Source organism: Cuculus canorus, chromosome 30 (genome assembly GCF_017976375.1).
Source record: "Cuculus canorus isolate bCucCan1 chromosome 30, bCucCan1.pri, whole genome shotgun sequence".
Lineage (NCBI taxonomy): Eukaryota > Metazoa > Chordata > Aves > Cuculiformes > Cuculidae > Cuculus > Cuculus canorus.
In genome coordinates, this window is record NC_071430.1 from 1,089,973 (window position 1) to 1,110,258 (window position 20,286).

General features: G+C 57.7%; 1 protein-coding gene across 5 annotated transcripts; it reads left to right on the forward strand.

Moving 5' to 3' along the window:
* The first annotated feature begins 1,558 nt into the window (after window positions 1–1,558).
* Window positions 1,559–20,021, forward strand: ILF3 (interleukin enhancer binding factor 3). 5 transcript variants are annotated; one of them, XM_054051866.1, is made up of 20 exons: window positions 1,559–1,653; window positions 2,683–2,851; window positions 3,499–3,725; window positions 3,968–4,148; window positions 4,335–4,482; window positions 8,614–8,705; window positions 9,074–9,169; window positions 9,369–9,480; window positions 9,844–9,941; window positions 10,316–10,427; window positions 12,133–12,261; window positions 12,483–12,682; window positions 13,112–13,282; window positions 14,318–14,455; window positions 14,691–14,867; window positions 15,246–15,399; window positions 15,517–15,570; window positions 18,177–18,539; window positions 19,492–19,608; window positions 19,747–20,021. In XM_054051866.1, the coding sequence occupies exons 1-20, from the start codon at window positions 1,574–1,576 to the stop codon at window positions 19,875–19,877; spliced, it is 2,949 nt and encodes a 982-aa protein (XP_053907841.1). In that variant the 5' UTR covers window positions 1,559–1,573; the 3' UTR covers window positions 19,878–20,021. The 5 variants fall into 5 exon arrangements, with proteins under 5 accessions (XP_053907841.1, XP_053907842.1, XP_053907845.1 ...); XM_054051867.1 differs by having other exon boundaries at window positions 12,133–12,243; window positions 19,492–19,617; XM_054051870.1 differs by having other exon boundaries at window positions 12,133–12,243.
* The last annotated feature ends 265 nt before the right edge of the window (window positions 20,022–20,286 follow it).

Here is a 20,286-nt window from a genome sequence, read left to right on the forward strand (position 1 = left end):
CTTGTTTTTTTTCCCATTTTGTCTTTCATTCCCCTTTTCCCTCTTTATCTTTTATTCCACATTTGCCCTCTTTGTCTTTTATTCCACGTTTTCCTTCTTTGTCTTTTATTCCCATTTTCCCCCTTTCTCTTTTATTCTCCTTTTCCCCCCTTTGTCTTTTATTCCCATTTTTCCCCTTTTATTCCCATTTTCCCCCTTTCTCTTTTATTCTCCTTTTCCCCCCCCTTTGTCTTTTATCCCCATTTTTCCTCCTTGTCGTTTATTCCCGCTTTTCTCCCCCATCTTTTATTCCAGCTTTTCACTCCCTTTGTCTTTTATTCCAGCTTTTTTCCCCCTCCATCTTTTATTCCCGCTTTGCTCCCCCCTCTTTTCCGCCTCTGCCATCGTCTCCTCGCCGTTCCGGCCATTCCCGTTATCCGTAGCGGCTCCGTTTCCGGACGTTTGGGCCCGGGACCGTTTGGTTGCCGACGCCGGGAAAGATCCGTTGGGCCTCGCAGAGCGTTCCCAGACAAAAGCCTCACGGCTTCGCGCCGCTCCCAACATCCCGCTCGGCTGCAAAGCGCTGGAATTCCCGCTTAAACCCATCCAATTCTGTTCCCAACACAACCCCCTTCTCATCCCGGCGGGAATTTTGCTGGAACGGAGCCGGTGGGACTGGGAGAGTGAAGCAAACGAGGGCGGAATGTCCAATTTACTCTTTTCCCCTCCATTTTAACGCTTCCCAGCGCCGGGAGCTGCCGTTCCGGAGCGCATCCTGGTTTTTAACCTCTTCTTTGGGTGCGAATCCCAGGCGGCTCCAGCGATCCCGCTGGGAACGGCGGCATGCCTCCCCGTCGCGATTTCCAGCTGGAGGAGCAGCGGCTGCCGGTTCCGGCCCATTCCTTACTTTACACAGAGGGAATTCCGGGAACTTTAGGCCCAACAACTTTGCGGAGCATACGAGTTCTTGGGGATCTGGATTGAATCCCAATTCCATCCGGATTGGTAACAATTCCAGAGCCGTCCTGGGTCAGAACCAGAGGTGGTTCTGTACGACACCGGTTTTTGAGCATTCCAAGCGGTTCCCAGACTCCTCTTGGCCTGATTCCAGGAACGATCCGGAGCGGATGCAGTTTAAAGGGATAAAATTACATCTCGGAATGGAAAGAGCACAATTAAACCGGGTTTTATCCCGGAGAATTCCCCATGCCGGGAGCTCGGTTTGTGAAGCCCGCGGCGCCGCCGGGCTCCGGATTCTGCTCCAGCCCCTCGTTCTCCGAGTGGGAATGGCGCAGCTCTGGTTGCCAACGGCTCCAGCACCTCCTTAGGTGGGATTCGAGTTGCTATTATTCCAATATTTTGGATACTTTGGGCTTCGGGCTCTGTACGGTTTGTGTCATCCCTAAAAACATTGGGAACGGGCTGGCACGGGAATTTTCCGGCAGGAAAAACAGAAGCACAAGCTCCTTTTGGGGGGAGATTCCCATGATCCCACTGGGTCTTTTCCTGCTCCGGCCGTTCCGTGGCTCCCGGGGAAGGGGTTTTGTTGGGAGCTCTGGAGCCGCTGAAGCTCCGTTGGTTTTATCCGTTGGGAATGAAGTGGATGCGGTTGCCCATCATCTTCACCCTCAGGGCTCCGGGTGCTTCCGTTCCTTCCGGCAACGCTTTTCCATGGTGCTTTGTGATTCCCGGAGTTGGGAATGGCGGGGCAGGGCTTAATTAAGAGCTTCATTAACGAGGTTGGGGAGAATGGACAACCCTGAATCGATTCCGGCGTTGGAACCGACGTTCTTGGTGCCAAAGAGCCGATCCCGGTTGGTGCAAAGTGGCGTTCCTTCTGGAAGCCGCTGCGATCCGAAGGTGATCCTGGGAAGCTGCCTTCTCCGGAGCGGAGATCCCATGGGATGCAAACACTTCCCTGGGCGAAGGCGCGGTGGGACAGAGCGCCTGGAAGGAGTTTGCCGCCTCCCTGGGGCTATCGGAGGGGGGTGATTCCCTTCGGAAACGGCTCCTTGGTCGGGAAGGAGCTCTAATTCCAACTGGATCTGTTGGATTTTCAAGCTTGGGAGCGCTTCCTTCCATCCCAAGTTTGTGGAAGGGAGGGAAGGGACACCGTGGAGCCAGCGGCCTCCTAATGAAAAGCAGCTTCGCTTACTTTGGGGCTGTGAGATGGATTTGGGATGAAAAGCAGCGCATGGAATGGAAATCCTTACAAATCGCTGCATTCCAGGGAGGGAGAATGGAATCCGGGGGCCTCGCGGAGCCGGCAGCCACTTCCAAACCTCTGGAATCATTCCTTTTCCTGCTGTGTAGCAGGACGTTCGCCTCCGTCGCGCTTCGGTTTAGGAGTAGGAGCGGCAGCTTTGGAAAAATCCAGCTGTAACGGGAAAACTTTGGGAATGAGGAGCCGAGACAAGAAGCGGGAGGGAGGGGGGAGCGATCGGATGCGGCTCAGGCTCCCGGGATGGCTTTGAACCCACGGAAGGGTTGGAAGCCTTCGCTCAGCTCCATGTGGTTGATCCGGGACTTACGGTGCTCCAGGTGGCTGAAGCGGAGCCGGGAATACCCCGGAAAAGGGAATGTGGGGAGGTTGGAAAGGACAAACCCATCTGTCAGCGACACCGTGGAGTCGGTGGGAGCGGAAAATGGGGTTTTTTTTCCCTAACGAGTTTGTGTCGTCCCGGTTTCTCTTCTTGCTGCCAGGATCGAATCCTGTCGTTGCCGCTGGTTCGGTGCAGGGCCGGAGCCGCCTGCCTGCAGCGCTCATCCCGGTTTCCGTGCTCTTCCCAGGTTACGGAGAAGTGTGGTTGGCGCAGAAGGTGCTCAAGAAGCACAATTGGAACGTTCAGCCAAGTGTTGGGGAGCAAAAATGGTGAGAATCTGCGGATTCGGGTTCGTGGGGTCACTAATCCTGGAATAGTTGGGGTTGGAAGGGACCTCAGAGAGGATCCGGATCCAACCCCAGGGCCGTGTCCCGCTGGATGAGGGGCTCCAGGGCCCATCCAACCTGGCCTTGTACCCTTCCAGGGATGCTGCTCCCTTTTGGCCTCGTGGAACCTCCTGAGGTTCTCCAGCCCCACTTTTCCACCTTCTCCTGATCCTTTTGGCCTCGTGGAACCTCCTGAGGTTCTCCAGCCCCACTTTTCCACCTTCTCCAGGTCCCTTTTGGCCTCGTGGAACCTCCAGAGGTTCTCCAGCCCCACTTTTCCACCTTCTCCAGATCCCTTTTGGCCTCGTGGAACCTCCTGAGGTTCTCCAGCCCCACTTTTCCACCTTCTCCAGGCCCACATCCCCCCAGAAGGAAGGGAAGAGGGGCGGGTCCTAAGCCGGGATCCAGGTTCTTCTCCGAGCGTGGCGGCTCGTTTCCCTCCCTTTATCCCATGGTCATTCCCACCCTGCCCGAGGGAACGGGAAAGGAGGGATAACGAGGATAACCTTTTCTTTGGCCTTGTGGAAGCTCACGAGGTTCCCACTTTGCTTTTTGGCTCTTCCTAAAGTTTCTTCCCGTCCCCTTCGCAGCGTCCGATGCGGATCTTTGTGAACGACGACCGGCACGTGATGGCCAAGCACTCGGCCGTCTATCCGACGCAGGAGGAACTGGAAGCCGTGCAGAACATGGTTTCCCACACGGAACGGGCGCTCAAAGCCGTTTCCGACTGGATCGACGAGCAGGAAAAGGTCAGCGGGGAACAGCCAGAAACGGAGTCCATGGAGACGGCGGCCGATGAGGAGAACAAGGAAGGAGGGTAAGGACGGCGCTGTCGGAAGCGGCGGCACCGTTTTAAATCAGGGAAAACCCACTCGCTGGGAATGTTTTCCCTGCCCCTGGAATGGAGAGGAATTAACTAAGCCAAGTCCGGAGCGGCTTTTTCCCTTCCAAGTGTGGTAAATCCGAGTGTGGATTTGGAGCACGCGCTGGTGCCTCCCTGGCTATGGCTCCATCCGCCGAGTTCCGGAGCGGCGCTGACGGTGGTTTCTGTCTTTCCAGGGATCAGAAATCCACGGAGCAGCTGACCCGCACCCTGCGTGGGGTGATGCGTGTGGGGCTGGTGGCCAAAGGCCTCCTGCTGAAGGGGGACCTGGATCTGGAGCTGGTTCTCCTCTGCAAGGACAAACCCACCACGGACCTTCTGGAGAAGGTGGCGGATAACCTCGGAGTGCAGCTTGCGGTGAGTCGAGCCGGTCGGAGTTGGTTACGGAGCGAGCGGAAGAGGTTGGGAACGGTTAAAGAGATGGGGATGGCGGTGGTTTTTATACCCTGGGAGGAGCCGGGTTGTGTTTATAAACTTGGGGTTTTGTGGGAAAGGAAGTTGGGAATGAGCAAGCTGGATGCCGAGCAGGGAATTCTACCTCAGGCCGTCACGGAGGACAAGTACGAGATCATCCGATCGGTTGGAGACGCTGCCATCGTCATCAAGAACACGAAGGAGCCGCCCTTGACGCTCACCATCCACCTGACGTCGCCCGTGGTCCGGGAGGAGCTGGAGAAGCAGATCGCCGGAGGTACGGGGAGTTGGATCCGGCCAGCAGGCGGCTGGGAACCCGAGCGGCTCCGGGGCGCACTCTCCGCTAAAGCGTGCTCTTCAGTTTCAGCCCATCCCCTCTCATTCCAGAAGGGAATGCCGGGTGCTCTCCTTGATTTGCACTCGGCTCCCGAAAGCGGGAGCTCTTTAGGGATGGAATCCTCAAAACGGGATGAGATCCCAAAAAACAGGAACTCTTTAGGGACAGGATAACCGAAACCGGGAGTTCTTTAGGGACGGGATTCCCAAAACCAGGAGCTCCTTCAGGACGGGATTCCCAAAACCGGGAGATCTTTAGGGACAGGATTCCCAAAACCAGGAGCTATTTAGGGACAGGATTCCCAAAACCAGGAGCTCCTTTAGGAGGGGATTCCGAAACCAGGAGCTTTTTAGGGATGAGATTCCCAAAACCATGAGCTCTTTAGGGTCGAGATCCCCAAAACCGGGAACTCTATAGGGATTGGATTCCCGAAACCGGGAGCTCGTTAGGGGCGGGATTCCCAAAATCGAGAGCTCTTTAGGGATGAGATTCCCAAAACCAGGAGCTCATTTGTGAGAGATTCCTGAAACCAAAAGTTTTTTAGGGATGAGGTTTCTAAAACCAGGAACTCCTTTGGGAGGGGATTCCTGAAACCAGGAGCTCTTTAGGGATGGGATTCCCAAAACCGGGAACTCCTTCAGGAGGGGATTCTCAAAGCCAGGAGTTCTTTAGGGATGAGATCCCCAAAACCAGGAGCTCCTTTGGGAAGGGATTCCAAAACCAGGAGCTCTTTAGGGATGAGATTCCCAAAACCAGGAGCTCTTCAGGGATGGGATTCCCAAAACCAGGAGCTCCTTTGGGAAGGGATCCCCAAAACTGGGAGCTCTTTAGGGATGGGATTCCCATAACCGGGAGCTCCTTTGGGAGAGATTCCTGAAACCGGGAGCTTTTTAGGGATGAGATTTCTAAAACCGGGAACTCCTTTGGGAGGGGATTCTCAAAACCGGGAGCTCTTTACCGATGGGATTCCCAAAACCGGGAGCTCCTTTGGGAGGGGATTCCCAAACCGGGTGTTTCTTTTGGAATGGGATTCCTGAAACTGAAGAGCTCCTTTCGGAGGGGATTTTGCTTCTGGTTTTCATCCTCTTTGGGGTTTGGATCACTTTTTGGGGGTTTTGCCCTTCGGGGGTGTTTTCTTTTGTTTGACCCTTTGGAATTATTTATCCTTTTGGGAGTTTCTGATCCCTGTGGGGACAGTTTTGCCCCTCTGGGGTTTTTTTTCCCCCTTTTTTGGGGTGGTGGTTTGCTCCTCTTGAGGGTTTTTTTTCCCCCCTCTTGGGGTTTATTTTCCCCCTCTTGGAGTTTTTTTCCCCCTCTTGGGTTTTTTTTTCCCCCTCTTGGAGATTTTTTCCCCCCTTTTGGAGTTTTTCCCCCCTCTTGGGGTTTATTTTCCCCCTCTTGGTGTTTATTTCCCCCTCTTGGGGTTTATTTTTCCCCCTCTTGGAGTTTTTTTCCCCTCTTGGGTATTTTTTTTCCCCCTCTTGGGTTTTTTTTTCCTCCCTTTTGGGAGTTTTGCCCCATTTTTGATCCCCTTTGAGGTTGGTTTTTGATCCCGTCAGGAGCTTTATCCCTCGGGGTTTCTCCTCGGCCTTCCGTTGGCCGATCCGCCATCCCGTTGCGTGATCCGTTCCTCGCACAGCGACGTAACTCCACGAACCGGCTCCGTTTCAATCGCGTTTCCGGGGTTGCTTCCCACGGAACGCCTTGCATGTCCATGCCGTGGGGTGGCCCAGGCGGTGTGTGTTGCAGCAAGAGCGATCGGAGCTCCGGGCCCTTCTCCCTCCGACGGCTTTTTCAGCCGTCTGGGTCCGGAATTCCGGAAAGCGATACAGAGTTTTGGATAACGTTAGCTCTCCGGTTCCTTTTGGAACGAGAACTCCGGGCTGGGTTTGGTGCTGGAAGCGCCCGGGCGCTCGTGCTCCGCACCAGCCTTATCTAAAACCCTGATCTCCAGCAATTCCGAGTGATTTCCAATCCGAATCCTCCCATTTTGCTGCAGCACAGACCGGACAATCTCGTTGTGCTCTTGTGTCTCTGGTTTTGATCTCTGACCTCGTCTGCCGAGCCTTCTAGTTTGTCGATTTTAGGGACGCTGGACCTTTGGCCAACAGGACGCTCTCTGTCGCGGGACGGGGCCGGGGCAGCCGCGCCTTTCGGGCGGAGGGGCTTCCCTCGATCCGAGCCGAGCCGTCCCCTCGCTCCCAACGGGAGCTCCGCTTAGAGCCCTCTTCCTTCCACACACACGGCCTCGTGCGCCGCCGCACCGATGCAATTCCCACCACTCCCACTGAGTTTCCCACCCCAGAACAGATCCCAGTCCGTAGCAAATCCCGGCTCGGCTCTCATCCTGCCGCACCAGGCGATCCCAGATGGAATTCCCACCTCTGCCAGGGAGTTTCCCACCCCAGAACGGATCCCGGTCCATTCCCATCAGCTCTCATCCTGCCGCACCAGGCGATCCAGGGTGGAATTCCCTCCTCTCCCAGTGAGTTTCCCAGTCCATTCCCATCAGCTCTCATCCTGCCGCACCAGGCGATCCCGGATGGAATTCCCTCCTATCTCATCCAGTTCCCCACCCCAGAACAGATCCCAGTCTGTAGTAGATCCCAACTCAGCTCTCATTCTGCCGCACCAGGCAATCCTGGATGGAATTCCCACCTCTCCCAGTGAGTTCCCTGCCCCAGAACAGATCCCAGTCCGTAGTAAATCCCGGCTCAGCTCTCATCCTGCCGCACCAGGTGATCCCGGATGGAATTCTCTCCTCTCCCAGTGAGTTTTCCTCCCCAGAACAGATCCCAGTCCGTAGCAAATCCCAGCTCAGCTCTCATCCTGCCGCACCAGGCGATCCAGGGTGGAATTCCCTTCTCTCCCAGTGAGTTTCCCACCCCAGAACAGATCCCAGTCCGTTCCCATCAGCTCCCATCCTGCCACACCAGGCAATCCTGGATGGAATTCCCACCTCTGCCAGTGAGTTTCCCAGTCCATTCCCATCAGTAAATCCCGGCTCAGCTCTCATCCTGCTGCACCAGGCGATCCAGGGTGGAATTCCCTTCTTTCCCAGTGAGTTTCCCACCCCAGAACAGGTCCTGTCCATCCATCCCAGTTTAGGGAATCCCCGGCTCAGCTCTCAACGCTGCCGCTCCGGATGAGCCGTACTGCTGCTCCCTCCTCTCCCGGCGAGTTTCCCACCCCAGCACAGATCCCAACTCATCCCAGTTTAGCCACTCTCCGGCTCTGCTCACCCACTGCCACACCAGGGGAGCTGGAATGGATTTCCCTCCTCTCCCGACGAGTTTCCCACCCCAGGACAGGTCCCGTCCACCCCAGTTTAAGGAATCCCCGGCTCAGCTCTCATCACTGCCGCTCCGGACGAGCTGTAATGCCGCTCCTTCCTCTCCCAGTGAGTTTCCCACCCCAGAACAGGTCCCGTCCATCCCAGTTTAGGGAATCCCTGGCTCAGCTCTCAACGCTGCTGCTCCGGATGAGCCGTACCGCCGCTCCCTCCTCTCCTGTCCCATTTCCCACCCCAGAACAGGTCCCGTCCATCCCAGTTTAGGGAATCCCCGGCTCAGCTCTCAACGCTGCCGCTCCGGATGAGCCGTACCGCCGCTCCCTCCTATCCCGGCGAGTTTCCCACCCCAGAACAGGTCCCGTCTATCCCAGTTTAGGGAATCCCCGGCTCAGCTCATGTGCTGCTGCTGCTCCGGATGAGCTGTAATGCCGCTCCTTCCTCTCCCAGTGAGTTTCCCACCCCGGAACAGGTCCCGTCCACCCCCATTTAGTGACTCCGCGGCTCAGCTCTCTCACTGCCGCTCCGGATGAGCCGTACCGCCGCTCCCTCTTCTCCCATCCATTTCCCATCCCAGCACACATCCCACACACCACCACCCCCCCAGTCTCCCCTTTTTTAGCAAATCCCGGCTCAGCGGCCGCCATCTCAAAGCTCCCGTCCCGGCCCCGGATCTTTGGGAGCCCCGGCTGCCCGTTGGGAAGCTGCCTCGTCCCCTCTCCGGCCGACAGACCCCCCCTTGGTCAAACCGTGCCTTGTCTTCTTATTCCATCCACGACTAGAAACGCTCTCAGTCTCCGACTCCCCGGACGTTCTGGACAGGCAGAAATGCCTTGCTGCCTTGGCGTCTCTGCGACACGCCAAGTGGTTCCAGGTTTGCATTTCGTTCTTTATTTGTTTTTGTCTTTAAAAGTAGAACATTTCGTAACGTTATTACGGGGTTTAACTCTTCTCTTATGGAAACCGTCGACCGTCGGACGGTAATTAGAGAGGCGCAGCGGTTAACGAAGCACGTGAGCCAATTAAACGCTCGGAAAGGGCCCCCGTTTTGACGGAGCAGACGCGTGGCTGCTGCTTTGTGCTAAGAGTAATGGCGCCTTCAACACGACAACTCCCGTTAGCGGTCGTAAAAGCACAATCCTGTTTACCCTTTGACAAAGTAGCACTGCGGAAAAACGAGTCTGCGATCCACCCGCTCGAGGCTTTCCGTTCAATCCCTTTCCCGCTCTCCGCTTGTTCCAGGCCAGGGCGAACGGGCTGAAATCCTGCGTCATCGTCATCCGAGTGCTGCGAGACCTCTGCACCCGCGTTCCCACTTGGGCGCCGCTCCGAGGATGGGTAAAAACATTTCCCCTTTCCGTTCCCTTCTTTGAGTTGGCGTTGGTGCTTCTCGGAGCCACCCTCCGGCTCTCCTCATCCGTTAGGGATTCACGCGGTGCCGGCGGAGTCTCGGCCTTTCAGCCACGCCTTCAGTGCCTCCGGCGTCGCTCCCGGCCCGCTTTCGCCCTCCCTTCACTTTTCCAACCTTCTTTTCCAGCCTCTGGAGCTGCTGTGTGAGAAATCCATCGGAACGGCCAACCGGCCGATGGGCGCCGGCGAGGCCTTACGCCGGGTCCTGGAATGCCTCGCTTCTGGAATCGTCATGCCAGGTTCGGGCCTTTCTCCTCATTTCCATTTCAAAACCAAACCCAATCCAATCGCAGCGTCATTATCGTTCCCTTGGATGGGCACCTTCAATCCGGAGCTCGGAAAACACCCCCCGACGGCTCCGGATATTAAACCCTTCACCCTTTAGAGAGAGGTTCCACTTCTTTTTGAGTGTTAAATGACTTCCTGAGCGGCTTCGCTGCCCTTTTATCCCTTTAAAATAGAGCCCAGAGTTCCAGAACGCGGAACGCCGGATCGTTTCGGTCCGTGTTCTCGGAGAGAGATGAGTGGGAATACTTTAGTTTAGCGTCTTTAGCAAACACCAGGATAATTCTCTGCGTATCTTCCTTGTTTCCTGCCTTCAGATGGTTCTGGTATTTATGATCCTTGTGAAAAAGAAGCCACTGATGCTATTGGGCATCTAGACAGACAACAAAGGGAAGATATCACACAGAGTGCTCAGGTATAGTTCTGCCTCCAGAAATATTACGGAATCTTGCTCAATTCCACCAGGCCCGGACTCCCGTGGGGGTTAAGGGGAGCACGGAACCCTCCCGACGACACCCCCTTAACTCCTTGAACCACTTCGAGCCATAACCCGAAAGGAATTTGTAGCTTTGCCCAAACCGGAAGGAAAAGTTTCAGGGATTTTTGTTGTTGTTGTTGTTTAAAAGACTTCCGTTAGCGAAATTCCCCGTTTTTCCGGTTAAAATGGAGAGAGTCGTGGTTAAACCGATGGAGGATTTGTGCGTAGGGGTGGGGAGAGTTCTTCCCGGCTGGAACGGCGGGGATGGCGTCGGCACCGCCGCCGCGCTGACGCCGTTTCTGTCTTTCCAGCACGCTCTGAGACTCGCGGCTTTTGGCCAACTCCACAAAGTGTTGGGAATGGATCCTCTTCCTTCCAAAATGCCCAAGAAACCAAAGAACGAGAACCCCGTCGACTACACTGGTAGGTGCTCGCGGAGGACGGCGCGGCACGGGTTGGAAGGGGACCTCAAAGCCCCGCGCTGGGCCGTGGGCACGGCCGTCACCCGATGATCCAGTTGCTCCGAACCCCTTTCCTGGCCTCGAACGCCTTCGGAATGTCTTTTTGTCTTCTTGTGGTGGCTTCAAAGTTCTTCACAGCGTGGAAGCGCCACCGTTAAAGCGAATCGAGATGGATTCAGAGAACCTTGGGATGAGTTGGGTTGGAAGGGACCTCAAAGCCCATCCAGATCCAACAGGGAACATCTCCCACTGATCCGGTTGCTCATCAGGGCCCATCCATTGTGGCCTTGGACACCTCCAGGGATAGGGCAACCACCTCCGCTCTGCACAACCTGTTCCAGGGCCTCCTCAGCCTCAGAAATTCCGGCTCATGTCCAGTCTAAACCTTCCCCTCTCCCGTTTGTCCCCATTGTCCCTCGTCCCCTCACTCCAGGCCTTTGGGAACAGCCCCTCCTCAGCATTCCCGGAGCCCCTTCAGGCGCCGGAAGCTGCTCGGAGGTCTCCTGGGAGCCTTCTCCAGGCCGAACCAGCAGTGTCGTTGGATCGTTGAGTTTGGAAGAGCCCTCCGAGCTCATCCAGTCCAACCGTCAACCCAACGCCACCAAACGCTGTCCCCAAGGGCGGCGCTTCCGTGTGGTGTTGAGGGCCTCCGGGCACGGAGGCTCCACCGCGTCCCTGCGCAGCCGCTTCCGCGCTCTTCCCAGGAAGGAATCTTGCCTGACATCCAACCGGAAGGTCCCGTAGCGCAACTTGAGGCCATTTCTTGTCGTGCATGGCTCGTTCCTCGGGAGCCAAGCGCGGCGCCCACCTCCCCACAGCCTCCTTCCGGGAGCTGCTCCAAGCCACGAGGTCTCCTCTCGGCCTCCTCTTCTCCAGCCCAAACACCCCGGAGAGCCCTCAGCCGCTTCCCCAGTTCTCCAGACCCTTCTCGGGCTCCGTTCCCTCCTCGGGATGTGCTCCAGCCCCTCTCGGAGTGCAGGGCCGGAACCTGAACCCTGGATCCAAGCTCCAGGGGTTGATCCCTGATCCAAACCCTCCTCAGGATGTTCTCCAGCCCCTCTCGGAGCGCGGGGACGGAACCTGAACCCCGGATCCAAGGTCCAGGGGTTGATCCCTGATCCATACCCTCCTTGGGATGTTCTCCAGCCCCTCTCGGAGCGCGGGGACGGAACCTGAGCCCTGGATCCGAGCTCCAGGGGTTGATCCCTGATCCAAACCCTTCTCGGGCTCCGTTCCCTCCTCGGGATGTTCTCCAGCCCCTCTCGGAGCCCTGGATCCGAGCTCCAGGGGTTGATCCCTGATCCAAAGCAGGACGCCGGTGGCCTTCTTGGCCACCTGAGCCACTTTGGTTCGCGTTCAGCTGCCGACCAACACCCCCAGATCCGTTTTTATCCCCATATCCCACCTCAATCTCCCCTCTTTCAGCTGAAAACCGTTTGTCCTCGTCCTTTTTCCATCCATTCCCCGTTTTCCTGGAGGCTTTTTCCATCCTGGAAGTGCCTCTGCGGTCTCCCCGGAGCCTTCTCTTCTCCGAATTCTCAGCCTGACCTCACGCAGGAGGTTCTCCAACGCTTCCGATCGTCTCCGTGGCCTTCTCCGGTCTCAACCGGCGCTTCCAAAGGTGAAAACGGGAATACTGAGGAGTTGTTTTTGTTGGCTTTTTCCAGTCCAGATCCCTCCCAGCACCACGTACGCCGTCACCCCCATGAAACGCCCGATGGAGGAGGACGGGGAGGAGAAGTCTCCCAGCAAGAAGAAAAAGAAGATTCAGAAAAAAGGTATTGAGCTGACGCGAGGTACGTCCCGCGGCTCCGCGCGCGCCTTCCGGGGTGGGATTGGCGCGGGAAAGGCCGGGAAGAGGTGGATTCCACCCCAAACCACCTCCACGCTGCGCGGTTGGCGCTCGGTTCGGCTTCCAATCGCGACGGGGAAGCGAAGAGGGATGGGGAGGGTGGAAATAAAGCTTTGCGCCTTCCCGAACCGCCGCCAATCCGGGTGTTTTTTTTCCTTTCTCCAGAGGAAAAGCTGGAGCCTCCGCAGGCCATGAACGCGCTGATGAAGCTGAACCAGCTGAAGCCGGGGCTGCAGTACAAACTCGTCTCGCAGACGGGCCCCGTCCACGCTCCCATCTTCACGATGTCCGTGGAGATCGACGGAAGCACCTTCGAGGCTTCGGGGCCTTCCAAAAAGACGGCGAAGCTCCACGTGGCCGTCAAGGTGAGATCACGCCGGAGCGCGAAATCCTTCTCCGTTTGTCCTCGTCCTTTTTCCATCCATTCCCCGTTTTCCTGGAGGCTTTTTCCATCCTGGAAGTGCCTCTGCGGTCTCCCCGGAGCCTTCTCTTCTCCGAATTCTCAGCCTGACCTCACGCATTCCTTCTCCGGAATGGCGGAAGCGACGTTCGCAACGTCGCCCGTGGGTGGAAATCATCCTGATTTGGGGAGGGTTAAACCCCCGCGCGGAGCTTCGGGGCCCTTCCGCGTCCCTCAGATCCTGCGGGATTCGGGGAAGGCCGTGCGCTGCGGCAGAAAAAGTGGGATCGCAGCTGCTTTCCCGAGTGTTCGCCCTCCAAAATGGGTGAGGAATGGGAGCGCCGTCGGCTCCAGGAGGGCAGCGCCGCTCAGTCTCTCCCAATCCGCGGCGCAGGTCCTGCAGGATATGGGGCTTCCGACGGGTGCCGAAGGCAAAGAATCCGGGAAAGGAGACGAATCCGCAGAGGAAACGGAACAGAAACCCATCGTCGTCGCTCCTCCGCCCGTCGTCGAAACCGTCGCAGCGCCCGCGGCCGCTTCTCCGCCTGCGGATCAGACCCCCGAGGTGAGAGCAGCCGCGGGGAGGGACCGGGACCCTTCGGGATGGGGTCGGGAATGATCGGAAGCGCCTTCAGGGCACGCGATGCCGGGGGCGAATGTTGGGAAGCTTCTTCCCAACGGATCCTTGAGGTGTTTCCCATTGGGAAAAGCGACTTTAGGCCCTTCAGGGGTTGTTTTTCCCCACTTGGAATTCCGTCTCTGCTTCTGCACTTCCAGAAGGGAAAGAGAAGGGACCGGGATCCTTCGGGATGGGGTCAGGAATGCTCGGAAGCGCCTTCAGGGCACGTGATGTTGGGGGCGAATGTTGGGAAGCTTCTGCCCAACGGATCCTCGAGGCGTTTCCCAGTGGGAAAAGCAACTTTAGGCCCTTCGGGGGTTGTTTTTCCCCACTTGGAATTCTATCTCTGCGTCTCCACTTCCAGAAGGGAAAGAGAAGGGACCGGGATCCTTCGGGATGGGGTCAGGAATGCTCGGAAGAGCCTTCAGGGCACGCAATGCCGGGGGGAATGTTGGGAAGCTTCTTCCCAACGGATCCTCGAGGCGTTTCCCAGTGGGAAAAGCGACTTTAGGCCCTTCAGGGGTTGTTTTTCCCCTCTTGGAATTCTATCTCTGCTTCTGCACTTCCAGAAGGGAAAGAGAAGGGACCGGGATCCTTCGGGATGGGGTCAGGAATGCTCAGAAGAGCCTTCAGGGCACGCAATGCCGGGGGCGAAGCTCGGGAAGCTTCTTCCCAACGGATCCTCGAGGCGTTTCCCAGTGGGAAAAGCAACTTTAGGCCCTTCGGGGGTTGTTTTTCCCCACTTGGAATTCTATCTCTGCGTCTCCACTTCCAGAAGGGAAAGAGAAGGGACCGGGATCCTTCGGGATGGGGTCGGGGATCCTTGGAAGCGCCTTCATGGCATGCGATGCCGGGGGCGAAGCTCGGCAAGCTTCTTCCCAACGGATCCTCGAGGCGTCTCCCATTGGGAAAAGCAACTTTAGGCCCTTTAGGGGTTGTTTTTCCTCTCTTGGAATTCCATCCCTGCTTCTGCACTTCCAGAACGTGAAGCAACAGGGACCAATCCTGACGAAACACGGGAAGAATCCGGTGATGGAGCTGAACGAGAAGCGCCGCGGCCTTAAGTACGAGTTGATTTCGGAAACGGGCGGCAGCCACGACAAGCGCTTTGTCATGGAGGTGAGGCGGCTCCCGCTCCGCTCCGAGCGTTCCGGCTCGGATCCGAATCACCGGGGAAGGATTTGGGTGGGAACGGATGTTTTAGGGCTCATTTTCGCGGCACCGGTTGCTCAAAGCCTCTTCCAACCACACTCCGAATGCTTCCAACTCCCAGAATCCCCTTCCGGCACCAAAACGATTCCATTTCCTTCGCGTTCCCGTTTACCGGAACGATTTCTTTCATCCCTTTCCGAAGGTGGAGGTGGACGGGCAGAAATTCCAAGGAGCCGGATCCAATAAGAAGGTGGCCAAGGCCTACGCCGCGTTGGCCGCGTTGGAGAAGTTGTTTCCGGACGCTCCGGTTCCCATCGAGCAAAACAAGAAGAAAAGAGCGCCGGTGCCTGCGCGGGGAGGCCCCAAGTTTGCCGTAAAAGTAAGCGACTCCCTAATTCCGACGGCTCTGGAATGGGAATGGGCCGATCTGCCGCCTCTACTCTGGTTCTCATCCCGTTTTGGGGAGAGAAAAGGAGTTTCTGTGTGGGGAAAATGGGATTTGCCGTTGGGCGCCGGGCTCAGAAGCCATAATGCCGCCATGTTCCGTGGGAATGCCGCCACGTTTTTGTGGGAATACCGCCATGTTTTGTGGGAAACGGCTCTGTTTTTCAAGCTCTCACCCTTATTCCGTCCCTTCTTGGTGCGTTGGGCTCGGCCGCTCTCCCTCTTGAGGCGATTCCGGTGCGTTCCGGCCCTCTCCGCCACATTGCGGATGGCGGTGCCGGATAACTCCCGCTCTCTCTTTCTCTTCCCACAGCAACACAACCCGGGATTCGGGATGGGAGGCCCAATGCACAACGAGGTCCCTCCGCCGCCCACCATGCGCGGCCGCGGCCGAGGCGGAAACCTCCGCGGGCGCGGCAGAGGCCGAGGCGGCTTCGGGGGCAACCACGGCGGCTACATGAACGCAGGTGAGCTCCCGGCTCTTCCCAACCCTGACCGAACTCCGACGGGCGATGGATCCTCTCCGGATCGAGGCCTTTCCGCTCTTCCTTATCCCTCGGCTGAACCGTTTCCTTCCCGCCCAGGTGCCGGCTACGGAAGCTACGGCTACGGAGGGAATTCCGCCACGGCCGGTTACAGTAAGTATTTCCCATCGTATTTTTTGGCGTGGCGCTGACGGGGCTGCGGAATTCCACCCGGGGTTACCTTCCGTCCCGTTTTTCCCAGCGAGAACCAACGCGTTAGAAACCAAATCCGCGTGCGCCGTTCCCCCCTTTTCCGCTTTGTGGGAAGCGCTTCCATCCCCGAGAGAGAGACAGAAAGAGAGCGGGAATTCCCTGGGAAGGCCGAGGAGGAGCCTCCACTGGGGGGTGACAGGAGCAGAGAGATGGAACCCGGGACGCTTCCGGTGTGTTGGCGGCTTCCGAGGAATTCTAATTGTTCTTCTCTGCTCTGTCTCCCCCTTTTGTAGGTGACTTTTTCACAGACTCCTCCTCCGGCTTTCATGATTTTGGCTCTTCCTAGAACAGCCCCGAGCCCCAAAACCACAGCTTTTTACACCACTTTCCTCCATCTCCAACCCCCCGTGGCCGCGGCCGCGGCCCTCCGCTCCAGCCGTGGCTTCCCAGCGCCCTTGCGCGCCGTTTGCCTTTGAACTTTGGGCCTTCCGAGGAATCGGCGCTCTTCCCCGGAGCCGACAAATCGCTTGGGGGGGGGTGTTTCCCTTTTCCCTCCTCCCGAACCGACTCCTCTTCCCGAATCCCATCTTGGCTTTTTCCATGAATTTTTTTTTTTACCAAACCGAAGCCTTTTAATCGATGGTTCTTTTAATTCGCGGCACTTTGGGGGCGATTTTTTGGGGGTTTTTTTTTTTGTACGAAACGTCAGCGTTTTAATAAACCCCAAAATTCGGGGATGGGGGGAAGGGCGGGAGCGGCGTTCCAATGGCCCCGATCCGTACGCTCGGCGTTTTCAGCATGCGGAACGCCCGTGGGATGCGGAACGGCGGCGTCTCCGGGTTCTGTACCACGGCGAGGGCGGGAGCCGGGGGCGCTTCCGGAGGTTTTGTAACGGCGCGGCCCATCCCCGATCCAATAAATAGCCACGACGAGGGCTCAGTGCCGCCGGGATCCGAGTGGGAATGTGGGAAAGGGGTCTTCCCGGACAAAGCTCAGCTCCGCTCCTCCGGAGGGATTGGATTTCAGCGGAAGAGGGATGGTGGGAAGCGTCTTGCTTGGCCGGTCGGGATCCGAAGGGCCGGAATTCCAAGCGTGCGCTCCGTGTTCTCGGTGCGTGTGGCGACGGAAGTCACCCCTCGGAGCCGGGAAGCTCCGGGTTTAAGGAAAAGCCGTTCCAAGGGGTTGGCGGATACCTTTTTAGGGAGGGAGCTCCCGATTTTGGGGATAACAACTCGTTATCCGTGGGCGATCCTGTCCTTCCCAAACACCGGAGAAGACGGAGGGAATCCGACGGCCTTAAACCCTCTTGGCTGCCGTCACACGGGAATCCCACAAAGCTGGAAAGTTGGGAAAAGACAACTTTGAGCAACTCCAGATGGAGTTTTCACGGCGCCGCGTGGGATGGAGGCGCTTCTGAGCCCACGAGGGCCAAATCCCGGGATTCCCGTGGAGGGATGGAGCGGAAAATCCTTCCGGTGCATCTTCGGCCTGTGGGGCCGGAGAGGGATTTGCCCCGGGAGCGCAACTCCGTCCCAATCCGCACAAGAGAGGAAAGAATCCGGCTTGGAAGGCCTTGCCGGAATCACCAAAACGATGGGAAAATGGGAAGCGAGGCGCCTTGGAGAGCCGGGATCCGCCTCCGTCCTGGGGCTTTCCCGTGGGATCGTGGAAGCCGAGGGCGGGAGATTCCCACTTTTGTCTCCTTTGTAACAAACTCTCTCTTTCCTCCATTCCGGTGGCGTCTGCGCAGACGCCGGTGGAGGACAGGGATGGGTTCCACTGCTTTTATTCCCTAAAAATCGGTTTCTTTTGGATCCGAGGGTTTGGGATTGACCGTGGGGGAATGGGACAGGAAGAGAATCCGCGGAAAACCCTGAGCGCAACTCTCTAAACCCCAAGCAGCGCCCGGCGCTGCCGCATCCCGGCTCCCCGCGGCGCTCCGAGGGATCCGGCAGCCTCGGATCCCAAAGGCAGAGCCGGAATTCCGAGGTAGATGGAGCGGGACGGATGGCGCACGCGCCTCTGTTGCCGTCGGATCGGTGCTGCTCTTCCGTGTGGCTGCGGACGGAATTGGTCCCCGTTGGCGCCTCTCGAGGCGGCTCTGACTCTAATCGGGCCTTTAGCGATGGGGAAAGAGCTAAAAAAAACAGGGATTCATCCCAAAAATCCTCTTGGCGTTGGGTGGGGAGGCCCAATCCTTTGGGAACGGCCCCGATCGGGCCTGGAAAGATCCCTTGGCACCGGGATTGCGGCCTCTGCTGCTGCCGGCCACCGTGTTTCCGGTGTCGCTCCATCCCATCGCTGAGCGTAACGGGAACCGTCACGTTCTGGAGCTTCACCGTCGTGGCGGAATTCATCCGCCCGGGAATCGCATCCCGGATTCCCGAGGCGTGGACGCGGTGCTGCCGTCCCTCACCCTTCCCACCACGCTCTTTCCTTGAGCTTCGGCGCCGCCCTTTCCCGTATCCTTTTGCCGTCGTTGAGGCGGAAGCTCATCCCGGGACCCCCCGTTCTCCGTACGATCCCTCCGGAACGGCGCCGGAGCTGACGCTTTTCTCTCTGTTTAGGCCAATTCTACAGCAATGGCGGTCACTCCAACTCCGGCGGCGGCGGCGGCTCCTCCGGCTACGGTTCCTACTACCAAGGTGGCGGCGGCGGCGGCGATAACTACAGCTCTCCGGGGCCGAAACACGGCGGGAAGAAGCAACAACACGGAGGCCAACAGAAGGCGGCCTACGGATCGGGGTATCAATCCCACCAGGGCCAACAGCAGCAATCCTACGGCCAAAACCAATACGGCAACTACGGACCACCGCCCGGAAAGCAGAAAGGCTACAACCACGGCCAAGGGAATTATTCCTCTTATTCCAACTCCTACAACTCCCCCGGCGGCGGCGGAGGCTCCGATTACAACTACGAGAGTAAATTCAGTGAGTGGCGCCATCGCTCTTCCGGGAGTTGGAAAGCGGAGAGGGAGTCGGTCCTGACCTGAATGGCGGTTATAGCGGTGGGTTTGGAGGAAAGAAGGGGTTCGGCTCAAAAAGAATACCCTCGGCGGAAAGAGGGGCCCTCGCTCGGGAACGTCCTGGGCTGGAGGGGGCCCGGAAAGGCCTCTTCCCAACCAATCCGTGTGGGAGTCCATAATTGGGGGAGTTTGAGGGGCCCGGAAGGACCTGGAAAGGCCTCTTCCGAAACAAACCGTGTGGGAGTCCGGAATTGGGGGAGTTTGAGGGGCCCGGAAGGACCTGGAAAGGCCTCTTCCCAACCAGACTGTGTGGGATTCCATAACTGGGGGAGTTTGAGGGGCCTGGAAGGACCTGGAAAGGCCCCTTTCTGCCCAAACCATGTGGGATTCCATAACTCCGGGAGCTTGAGGTGCCCGGAAAGGCCCATTTGCACCCAAACCACGTGGGATTCCATAACTTGGGGAGCTTGATGTGCTCTGAAAGCCCTGGAAAAGCCCCTTTCCACCCAAACAATGTGGGATTCCGTAATTGGGAGAGCTTGAGGTGCTTGGAAAGACCTGGAAAGGCCCCTTTCCGCCCAAACCATGCAGGATTCCGTAACCGGGGGATCTTACGGTGCCCGGAAAGGTCTGGAAAGGCCCCTTTCCACCCAAACTATGTGGGATTCCATAACCAGAGGAGCTTGAGGTGCCTGGAAAGGCCCTTTCCCACCCAAACCATGTGGGATTCCGTAACCGGGGGAGCCTGAGGTGCTCGGGGTTGCTCGATGTGGTTGGATGAGCTCAGGAGGCATCCAGGCTTGTGCCTCCGCTCCCATGTGGCGATGGAATTGCCTATGGAATCCCTTTGGGAATGCCAGGCCGGTCCCATCCGCCGCCGCAGCCCCCAACCCAACTCACCGCCCTCTCCCTCTCAGGTTACGGCGGCAACAGCGGCCGCGGCGGCAACAACTACTCCGGCGGTTCCTCCTACAACACCGGCTCCCACGGCGGCTACGGAGGCGGCTCCGGCGGCGGCGGCTCCTCCTATCAAGGTAAGCAAGGTCAGTATGTGCCAAAGCCATCTCGGCCTCGCCGGTTACCGCTCTCTCGGCACGTGGAACCCGGAATCGGAGCCAAACCCATCCACCTCCTTTCTTGCGCAATAACTGAGCTCCTCTCTCCTTCCGCAGGCGGATATTCCTCCCAATCCAACTACAACTCTCCCGGCTCCGGCCAAAACTACAGCGGCCCCAGCTCCTACCAGGCATCGCAAGGCGGTTACGGCAGGAACGACCACAGCATGAGTTACCAGTACAGATAAACCGCCCCTTCCCGCCGGGAAAAGGCTCTTTTCCGGCCTCGCGGCGATCCCGTCTCCCCCGGTTTCATGTTGCCGTGCTCGTCGTCATCCCGGTCACCGATGGTTTGAGTCCCCGCCATTCCGTAGTAGCTGTGTTTGGGCATCACCGTATTCCGTGGGTCGTTATGCGCCGATTCCGACTCTGTCTGCATAGGAAGGGTTTTTCTTTCTTTTCGGAGTTCAGACAATTCCCGGTTTCCTTTCCCTATTTAAACGCGCGGCTTTAAATGGCGAAGGGATCCGTAAAGGGATCCGTGAGAGGATCCGTCCCCTCCCCTCCCCCTGTTTTAACGCTTTGTGGAGTGAGTTCGAGCTTCGCTGTATTTTAACGCCTTCGTGGGGGTTTTTTTTCTGTTTTATACGTGAAGAT

Bases quoted from the DNA above. Each gene is read 5' to 3' on its own strand.
- ILF3 (XM_054051866.1), top strand. From the start codon at position 1,574: ATGAAGTGGATGCGGTTGCCCATCATCTTCACCCTCAGGGCTCCGGGT. The intron at 12,683-13,111 runs GTGAGATCACGC...TCCGCGGCGCAG, and splicing joins AGCTCCACGTGGCCGTCAAG to GTCCTGCAGGATATGGGGCT. The intron at 18,540-19,491 runs GTGAGTGGCGCC...TCTCCCTCTCAG, and splicing joins CAACTACGAGAGTAAATTCA to GTTACGGCGGCAACAGCGGC.